The sequence below is a fragment of the Notechis scutatus genome, chromosome Z (assembly GCF_049901735.1).
Source record: "Notechis scutatus isolate UNSWTSFEM ecotype Mainland chromosome Z, rNotScu1.2, whole genome shotgun sequence".
Taxonomy (NCBI): domain Eukaryota; kingdom Metazoa; phylum Chordata; class Lepidosauria; order Squamata; family Elapidae; genus Notechis; species Notechis scutatus.
The window spans coordinates 73,493,852-73,504,320 of NC_142025.1; the positions used below are offsets into that span (position 1 = coordinate 73,493,852).

General features: G+C 41.9%; 1 protein-coding gene across 1 annotated transcript; it reads right to left on the reverse strand.

Moving 5' to 3' along the window:
* Positions 1 to 2,667: 2,667 nt before the first annotated feature.
* Positions 2,668 to 6,708, reverse strand: LOC148128932 (uncharacterized). The gene is given in 3 exon segments (XM_087947325.1): positions 2,668 to 2,940; positions 2,942 to 3,499; positions 6,685 to 6,708. Coding segments are annotated over 3 exon segments (855 nt in total).
* Between the last annotated feature and the right edge of the window lie 3,761 nt (positions 6,709 to 10,469).

Genomic DNA, 10,469 nt, shown 5'->3' on the forward strand with positions numbered 1-10,469 from the left:
GACCCTGCTGTAAAGTATATCTTAGAAAAATGTCCTGTAAAGTATATCTTTAAAAAAAAAGTAGGAAAGCATTTATTTATTTATTCAAATAATTGGGAGGGCAATCCAATGGATTCTGGAGATTTGAACCACACAAAACTGATATAAATATTTTTTGATACTTGCATGCCAGTCAGCGGTGGGATTCAGCCAGTTCGCACCACTTCGGCAGAACCGGTTGTTAAGTTTCTGAGCAGTTTGGTGAACCGGTTGTTGGAAGAAATCATTAGGGCAGAAAAACGGTTGTTAAATTATTTGAATCCCACCACTGATTCCAGTGCCTCCCCCGCCCCTCACCTGAAATCAGGAGTGGGATTCAGCTGGTTCGGGTGAACTGGATGTTAATTTTACATCCAGTTCATGAATTGGTAGTTCCGAAGACCAGCTGGCCCCTCCACTCCACTCCCAGGAGTCCCCACATGCCCAGTTCCAGCTCCCAGGTAAGTGCAGGGAGGCCTCCTAGGCCCAAAATGGGGTACAGGGGTGTAGGTGGGTGGCATGGGTCTCCGTGCCTCGTTTTGGCTCTCCTGAGGCTGCAAGAAGGCCTCCTAGGCCCAAAACAGGGTGTAGGGGTGCAATGAAAGAAAGAAAAAGAAAGAAAGAAAAAGGAAGAAAGAAGTATGGAGGGAAGAGAAAGAAAGAAAAAGAAAGAAAGAGGGAGGGAGGGAGGTGAGAAAGAAAGAAAGAAAGAAAGAAAGAAAGAAAGAAAGAAAGAAAGAAAGAAAGAAAGAAAGAAAGAAAGAAAGAAAGGGAGAGGAAGAAAGAGGGAAGGGAAAAGAAAGTGAATGAGATGATGGATGGAGGGATGGAGGGATGGAAGTGTCAGAGTATATTCAAGAACTGGAATAGAGCATAGTAATAAGGTCAGCCAATGAATAGGCATAGCAACTAAGTCAGCCAATGAAGACTGCTTGGAAACTGAAAGTAGAAGTAGCCTAGGCTCTATATTAAGCTCTGCAGCCCTGAAGCTATGTTAAGTCTGTCTGTTGAAAATGAAACTGCTTCTGTCCTCTGCTGTGTGTCTTGCTTCCTTGCTGAACTAAAGTGAAACTGATGTCTTTTTCTGAGCTCCTGAGTTGCTGTTCTGCTCTGAACCTGTAACATGTCTGCTTCTGTTTGAGTTTGCTCCATGTTGGAGAAATCTACAACTGGTATTGTAAAATTTACTTAATATGTTTATAAAGAAATTAAATGAAGCCTCAGTTATCTGTATTTACTTTTCTGGCACTGAATTTGTGCTACAATCTCTGAACAGGAGGGAGGGAGGGAGAGAAAAAGGAGAGGAAGGAAGGACCACAAACTCTGGCACTAGACACAGCTTCAGAGAATGCTTTGAAATAGCCCAGCAATCCAGGGCTGGAAGGGACCTTGGAGGTCATCTATTTATTTATTTTTTATTTAGTTTAGTTTGTCAAGCATGTATGAGAAAACAAGTATGAACATAACATAAACATATCAGTATAAACAGGTATACGTATATACATAATAAATGAGTATAAATAAATGGGAGCAGTAGGACAGGGACGATAGGCACACACCCTTATAGATGTCTTAGGAATGGAGTGAGGTCCATGGTAGATAGTTTAAGATGAAAGTTTTGGGGGTTTGAGGATGTAACAACAGAGTCAGTAGTGAGTTCCAGGCACTGACCACTCTGTTGCTGAAGTCATATTATCTGCAATCAAGTTTGGAATGGTTTACTTTAAGTTTGTATCTATTGTTTGCCCATGTGTTATTGTGGTTTAAGCTGAAGTAGTCATTGACAGGTAGAACATTGTAGCAGACAATTTTGTGTACTAAGTTAGGTCAGATTGTAGGTGGCATAGTTCTAAGTTGTCTAGGTCCAAAATTCCAAGCCTGGTAGCATAAGGTATTCTATTGCGAGCTGAAGAGTGGAATACTCTTCTTGTGAAATACCTCTGGACTTGTTCAATTATATTAATGTCTGTTATACAGTGTGGATTGCAGGCAGATGAGCTGTATTCAAGAATTGGTCTGGCAAAGGTTTATATGCCCTGGTTTGCAGTTCAATGTTACCAGAGAAGAAGCTTTGCAAAACTAGGTTAACAACTCTTAATGCCTTTTTGGCAATGCTGTTACAGTGAGCTCTGGGGCTTAGATCTTTTGAAATGAGTACTCCTAGGTCTTTAGCAGAGTGAGAGTCATCTATGAGGTCATATCCATCCAGTTTGTATTTAGTGTTCTGATTTTTGTTGCCAATGTGTAAGACAGAGCATTTATTGGTTGAGATTTGAAGTTGCCAATTGTTCAACCATTCTGACACATAGTCAAGGTCTCTTTGTAGGGCAGCAGTATTGTCAGTGATGTTAAATAACTTTATGTCATCATCGAAGAGGGCACAGTTGATTTTAACATGACCGCAAAAGTCATTTATGTAAATTAGAAAGAGAGTGGGTCCTAGAATGCTGCCTTGGGCGACACCCCTGTTAACTATTTTATTTATTTATTTTATTTATTTGATTTGCCAATTGTTTACAAGATAATAAGTATAACTGTATACATAGTTGTGAATACAAGAAATGGGTACATATAAGAAAAATAAAAGAAGAATAAGAGAAACAATAGGACAGGGATGGTAGGCACGTTGGTGCGCTTTATGCACGCCCCCTACAGACCTCTTAGGAAAGGGGTGAGGTCAATAGTAGACAGTCTAAGGTTAAAGTTTTTGGGGTTTGGGGAAGAAACTACAGAGTCGGGTAGAGTATTCCAGACATTGACCACTCTATTGCTGAAGTCGTATTTCCTGCAATCAAGTTTGGTGCGGTTAACTTTGAGTTTGTATCTATTGTGTGCTCTTGTGTTGTTATGGTTGAAGCTGAAGTATTCATTGACAGGTAGGACATTGCAATGTATGATTTTATATACCATGCTTAAATCAGACCCGAAGACGGCGTAATTCAAGGTTTTCTAGTTCTAGAATTTCAAGTCTGGTGGCATAAGGTATTCTACAACGAGTAGAGGAGTGGAGAACTCTTCTTGTGAAATATTTCTGGACTTTCTCAATTGTGCTAATATCAGATACGTAATGTGGGTTCCAGACTGATGAACTGTATTCGAGTATTGGTCTAGCAAATGTTTTGTATGCTCTGGTTAGTAGTGTGATATTACCAGAGAAAAAGCTACGTAGGATTAGGTTAACAACTCTTAATGCCTTTTTGGCTATGTAGTTGCAGTGGGCTCTAGCACTTAGATCATTAGAGGTGAGTATTCCAAGGTCCTTTACAGAGCTTGGGTCATCAACAAGATCTTGACTATTCAGCTTGTATTTTATTTTCTGATTTTTTTTGCCAATATGTAAGACAGAGCATTTATTTGTTGAGATTTGAAGTTGCCATTTGTTTGACCATTCTGATACATAGTCAAGATCTTTTTGTAGGGTAGCAGTATTGTCTGTGGTATTGAACAGCTTTACATCATCAGCGAAAAGAACGCAATTGCTCTTAATATGATCACAGAGGTCATTTATGTAGAGTATGAAGAGAGTTGGTCCTAGAACACTGCCTTGGGGGACACCACTATTGACAGGTACAGAATTTGATAGGACGCTCCCGATTTTGACCATTTGTTGTCTGTTTGCCAGGAATGCTTCTATCCAGTTATTCAGTTGTCCAGAGATACCATAGGATTTTATTTTTAGGAGTAGTTTGTCGTGTACCACTGAATCAAAGGCTTTACAGAAGTCTATGTAGATTGCGTCTATTGCTTTGCCCTGGTCGAGTTGTGTCGTCCATATGTTTTTGCAGTGTAAGAGTTGCAGATTACAGGATAGTTTTTTTCTGAAACCAAATTGTTTATTGGAGAGTAGGTTGTTTGTCTCTAAGTGGAGGATGATGGATTGGTTAATAATTGATTCCATGACTTTACAGGTGACGCAGCATAAGGAGATTGGTCTGTAATTTTCAACTAGGCTTGGGTCTCCCTTTTTGAAGATGGGGATGACTGTGGCTTGTGACCATAGGTTAGGCAAGGAGCTGGTCCTGAAAGATTTTTCAAAGATTATGCTTAGAGGTTTGGCTATGGCAGTGGATAGCTTTTTTAAGAAGTAGGCACATATTCCATCAGGTCCAATAGATAGAGATGGTTTTAGATTGCGTAGTGCTTTTCAACATTGTCTTCTGTAAAATCGATATGTATTAGATCATTGTTGTTATCTGTGGTACGGCTAGGAAATACTGGGCATGATCCATTGCTGTTTACAAATACTGAGCTGAAGAATGTGTTAAAGATGTTGGCTTTAGTGGTGTCGTCGTTGCAGTCTTTACCATCAGGTCCTATCAAGGGTGGGATAGACCTTAGTTTGTTGTTTACAAAATTGTAAAAAGCACGGGTGGAATTGGTGCTTAGAAGGTTTTCCTCTTGTTTAATGTGATAATTGATGCATTCGGTCTTTATCTGGTGGCATAAATTTTTGTATCGGCTTTTGAAATTGGCAACGTGACCAGATTTGTTTTTCCGCCAGAGTGATCTCTTTTTGGATTGAAGTTTCCTTATTGTTATGGGTAATCTGCTTTTTTGTTTTGTTTTGGGAGTTGTTGTTGGTACATATAGTTTGATGACTCTTTTGACTTCAAGTAAAAATATGTTGTAATGGTCTTCAACAGTATTGCATCCAGTGAATAGAGATTGCCAATCAAGGGATGAGAGATCGTTGTCTATAAGATCATAGTTGCCTTTTTTGAAGTTACAATTGGGGATTACATCATTGTGGTGATTTTTGTGGGCGTATGTTGAGACAAAAGTCAATCATATTGTGGTCACTGCTGGAAAAGGGTTCTTTAGTTTGTATTCCGTAAATTAAATTCAAACTATTGCAGAAGATGAGATCGAGGCAGTTGTTTAGTCTAGTGTTGTTGGTTACTAGTTGTTCCAGTCCCAGATTTGTAATAGCATTGTAGAAGGTTGTGTGTATGATTTCAGTTGTACATTCATTTAGGGTCCAGTCAATATGAGGTAGATTGAAATCACCAAGAAAGATAAAAGGGTATGGGCAGGATGCAGCCCATGTTAGTAATGTATTTAGCTTGTTTACATGTTCGATGTCATAATCAGGTGCTCTGTAACATAGTAAGAATCGAATTGTGATATTTAAGGATAGTTCACAGATGATGGTCTCAGGAAGAGCAAGCTCCTGGGTAACTTGGATATTTTTAGATGTAAGGACTTTTTATAGAAGATAGCAACACCACCTCCTCTACGAATTTCACGATCTGATCGGTAAACATGATAGTCCCTTACTGTGGTAATGGAGTCAGGGAGAGATGCATTGAGCCATGTTTCACAGACAAATATAATGTCGAATTTAGCCATATTTAGTAGGAGGAAAAATTCAGGTATTTTATTCACGAGGCTTCTTGCATTGAGTAGTTTGCATTTAAGGCTAGTAGTAGTTGGAATTGAGGTAGTTAGGGGCGTGCGTGCCTAGTCTTGGGTGATGGTGGATCGGTTGAGGTAGGGTTGTGGTTGAGGGTTAAAGCTGAGTTGCGGGTTGTGTGGCTTACTTTTGATACAGTCAGCATGGTAGTCAATGTACAGGTCCTTCTCTCCATTGTCTAGACGTGTGCAGGATTTGATAGGGCACTCCTTATTTTGACTATTTGTTGCCTGTTTGATAGGAATGCAACTATCCATTTGTGCACTGATCCAGAAATGCTGTAAGAGCATAGTTTTAACAGTAGTTTGTCATGTACCACTGAATCAAAGGCTTTGCAGAAGTCTCTATAAATTGTGTCTATTGCTTTACCTTGGTCGAGTTGTATAGTCCAAATGTTTTTGCAGTGTAGGAGTTGTAGATTACAGGACAATTTTTTCCTGAAACCAAACTCTTTGTTAGAGAGTAGGTTGTTTGTCTCTAAATGGAAGGTAATGGATTGGTTGATGATTGATTCCATGACTTTGCAGTGACACAACATAATGAGATTGATCTGTAATTTTCAACTAGGCTGGGGGTTCCCTTTTTGAAGATAGGAATGACCATGGCTAATGATCATAAGTCGGGCAAAGTGTTAGATCTAAAAGATATCTTGTAGATTGTGCTTAGTGGTTTGGATATTGCGGTGGAAAGCTTTTTTAAGAACTAGGCACATAATCCATCAGGGCTAATAGATAGAGATGGTTTTAGTTTGCCTAGTGCTTTTTCAAAATTATCTTCTGTAAAATCAATATGTAGTAGATCATTGCAATTAGTTGTGGTACAATTAGGAAATGCGGGGCATGAGCCATTGCTATTGACAAAGACTGAACTGAAGAACATGTTGAAAATATTGGCCTTAATGGATTCATCATTACAGTCTTTTCTGTTAGGCCCTTTTTAGAGCTGCAGATGGCAGCAAGCAGGCTTCTCCATGAAAGCTGTGTGATGATTGTAGCAGAGACTGGGCTACACTGAGTTATACCCAATGCAGCAGTGGAGTTGACAAGCCGAGTCATTTATTGCTCTGACAGAAATGGTGACTCCAGTAAGAGCAAGGGAGGTGGACTCTGTATCTATATACACAGTGACTGGTATGTTAACAACAGAGTAGTTTATATGTATTGTTTCCTAGTTGTGGAACTGATGACTGTCACATGTAGGCCATTTTATCTGCCTAGAGAAATCACTGTGATAATTATTTTAGCTGTTTATACTCCACCTGATGCCAATGTCGGCATGGCGCTTTCTAAGCTATATGATGTTATCTCCAGGCAGTAGCAAACTCAACCAGAGGGCACTCTTGTCATGACTGGGGACTTCAATCAAGCTTGTTTAAAGACAGTTCTCCCTAAGTTTGTGCAGTACATGCAATTCTCCACCAGAGAGAAGAACACTTTAGAAGAACACTCATATGTACTCTAATCTGAAACAGGCATATAGAGTAATCCCCCTCCCCCACTGGGCACATCTGACCATCTTTCACTTCTGTCATGCTCAAAGTATGTCCCTCCCAGGAAAAGAACTCAGTCAGTCATGAAAATAGTTAAAATCTGGCCAGAGAGTGCTCTCAGTCAGCTGCAGGACTGTTTTGAAACCACTGAGTAAAGTGTATTTGAACATCAAGACCTGCATGAATACACTGATGCTGTACTCTCTTACATCAAAGTATGCACTGACAGTGTAACAAAGGACAAGTGCATCAGAGTCTATGGGAATTGTAAACCCTAGATGACTGCCAAGGTATGGACACTTCTGAGAGCCTGGGATTCTGCCTTTAAGGCAGGGGACAAGAATATATAAATATATTGTATTGTTAACAACCTGAAGCAAGTGTGGCAGGGACTGCAGCACCTAACTAACTATAAGGGCAACATGAAGAACATGGTCAATGCTGATTGGTAGAGGAATTGAACATCTTCACCTGCTACAAGGTGAAAAAACCAGACCTCATAGCCTCTGCCTGCCAGCCTTCTGATTCCAGCCATTCACCCTATATGAACATCAAGTGAGAGCTGCACTGAAGGCTGTGAATTCCAGTAAAGCTGCAGGTTCAGATGGGGTGCTGGAGATAGTAGTAAAGACTTGTGCCAATCAATTAGCAGAGGTCCTGACAAGGATCTTTAACATCTCCCTGCAAATGGCCTGTGTTCCAACATGCTTGAAAACAGTTGTCCCAGTCCCCAAGAAAACAGCAATTAATTGTCTATATGACTACAGACCTATCACGTTAATATCAGTAGTGATGAAATGCTTTGAAAGACTGGTTCTCCAGCACCATAGGACATGCCTCCCACCAGACTTTGACAAACATCAGTTTACCTACAGGGGGGACAGGTCAACAGATGATGCCATAGGCGCTGCCTTACATTCTGTAGCGAACCATCTGGAGAAAACTCCGGAAAATCCGGAAACTATGACAGGATGCTTTTTATGGACTACAGCTCCACCTTCAAGTTCTCCAAGATGGTGCCGATGATGGCTGCCTCGGTGAAATGCTCTCTAATGGTTTCTTTATTTCTTATTATCTGCAATTCACTACGGATTTCATACTCACAAGACCATCTGCTAAGAATTAGGCAATGTTTCCTTAAGGAGCAGCTTTCTGATTGCCCACCCCCACCTGTCTGTGCAAATGCGGAGGAGATTCTAATCAATTCCCTGGTGCTATGGATTACAACAAAGAAAGCAAAGAAGCAACCATGCCCGAAGAGGAGATGAGGTAAATGAGCGGGAATTTTAAACAGACTAAGGAATAGGTGAAAAAAACTCCTCTCCCTTCAATCTTTCTGACTAATTTACACTCACTGGCTAACAAGATGGATGAAATTCATCTCTTAAATAGATGGAATTCTGATTTTCATAATTCAGCTGTTCTTTGTTTTACTGAAACCTGGCTTAATCCACAAATTCATGGGGACAACACCATATACATCCCAGGATTTCAGACATTTAGATCAGACAGAATTGAAGAGACATCAGGTTAAACAAAGGGTGGAGGATTATGTGTATATATCAACAACAGGTGGTCTCAGGATATAACTATAATATATAAGTTTTGTGATGAAAACTTAGAGTCTTTACACATCAACTGCAGGCCATTTTACTCTCCATGTGAGTTCTCCTCATTTCTCCTAATAGCTGTGTATGTTCCTCCACAAGCCTGTGTAAACAAGGCATTACGAATTCTTGCTGATCAAATTATGGAGACTGAAGCCAAACACCCAGGTTCCCTTCCCATCATTTTAGGAGATTTCAATCAAGCAAATTTAAGGAAAGAGCTCCCAAAATATTTCCAGCATGTAAATTGTCCCACCAGAGGCAAAAATACTTTAGACCACTGCTACACAACAGTAAAAGATGCTTATAGGTCTTTACTACAAGCAGCTGTGGGACACTCTGACCACTGCATGATTCACCTTGTACCTGCCTACAAAGACTTAAAACCATTAAACCAATAATTAAATCAGTGAAGACTTGGTCGGATGAGGCAAAGCTGAAAGTCCAGGCCTGCCTTGATTGCACTGATTGGAATGTTTTTGAAGATGTCTCTGCAGACCTAGATGAGCTCACAGATGCTGTAACATCACATGTTAGCTTCTGCGAAGACTTATGTGTACCAACAAGGAACCTGCAAATATATAGTAACAATAAACCTTGGTTCACAGCTAAACATAAGCAGCTACGTCGTTCAAAAGAGGAAGCCTACAGAAAAGATGACAGAATGCCACACAACCAGGCCAGAAACATATTAACAAGAGAGATCAGAGCAGCAAAAAGAAGCTACTCTGAAAAGTTAAAGAATCAATTCTCAACAAATGAACCAGTAAACATGTGGAAAGCTCTTTAAAACATCGCTGGCTACAGCAAACCTCCTTCCCAGGCAGAAGGAAATCAACAACTAGCAAATGATCTGAATGTGTTTTACTGCAGGTTTGAAAGGAAAGTACAGCCATCTATCTCCACAACCCACATCTCAAACACACCAACAACAGCCAAGCCTCCTACAACTGGCCCCAATCCATTGGGCTTACAACCTCTGGTGATCACAGAAAAAGAAGTGCGAGATCTATTACACAGACAGAAGCCAGGAAAAGCACCAGGGCCAGACAAGATAACTCCTTCTTGCTTAAAAGTCTGTGCTGACCAATTGGCCCCCATCTTCACCCGAATCTTCAATAGATCACTAGAGATGTGCTATGTTCCTTCCTGCTTCAAACATTCTACCATCATCCCAGTGCCAAAGAAGCCCTCCATCAAGGAACTGAATGACTACAGACCAGTTGCTCTAACACAGGGGTGGGCAAACTACGGCCCGCGGGCCACATCCGGCCCGTTGGTCTGTCCAATGCGGCCCGCCCCTGAAAAAAAATCGCTGCCATTGGTCTGTCCAATCTGGCCCGCCCCTGAAAAAAAATCGCTGGGCGTGGCGTAATTGCCCTGTGCCGTGTGGCCCCCAAAGCTGCAAAACAGTGCGGAGCGATCTAGGGGTAGGAAAGAAAAGAAATTTGCAAAGGCCTCGGCTGGGAGTTCGAAATCACCTTCGAGTGCGACCTCTCCGAAGGTGAGTCCCCACCGATCCCCCTTTTTTTCCCGGGGCTTCCAGGCTTAAACTTTGCAAAGGCAAAGCTTGCAGGCTGGAGCGTCTTCCCGCCGAGGAGCGGGAAGAGTTCCACCCGGCGGGCGGGGTGGGCTGCTTGGAGCCACCTAAAGCTAGGCCGCTGCTGGTGGAGCTTTGCCCTGCCTTGGTGCCCCGTTTCCCGGCTCGGCGGTCCTGCTCGGGCGGCACTTTAAAAGACTGCTCCCAGCACCCGAGCAACTTCCCAGCAACTTTCAGCTTCCTTTTAACTCGCGGGCGCCGCGCCTGGCCCCAAGCCGCACGGCGGAGGGGAAGCCCGGCGGGCGGGCGGGCGGACTGCTTGAGGAGGCTCCGGGCTTCCCCTCCGCCAGGCACGCAGCGCCTGCGAGTTAAAAGGAAGCCGAAAGTTGCTGGGAAGTTGCT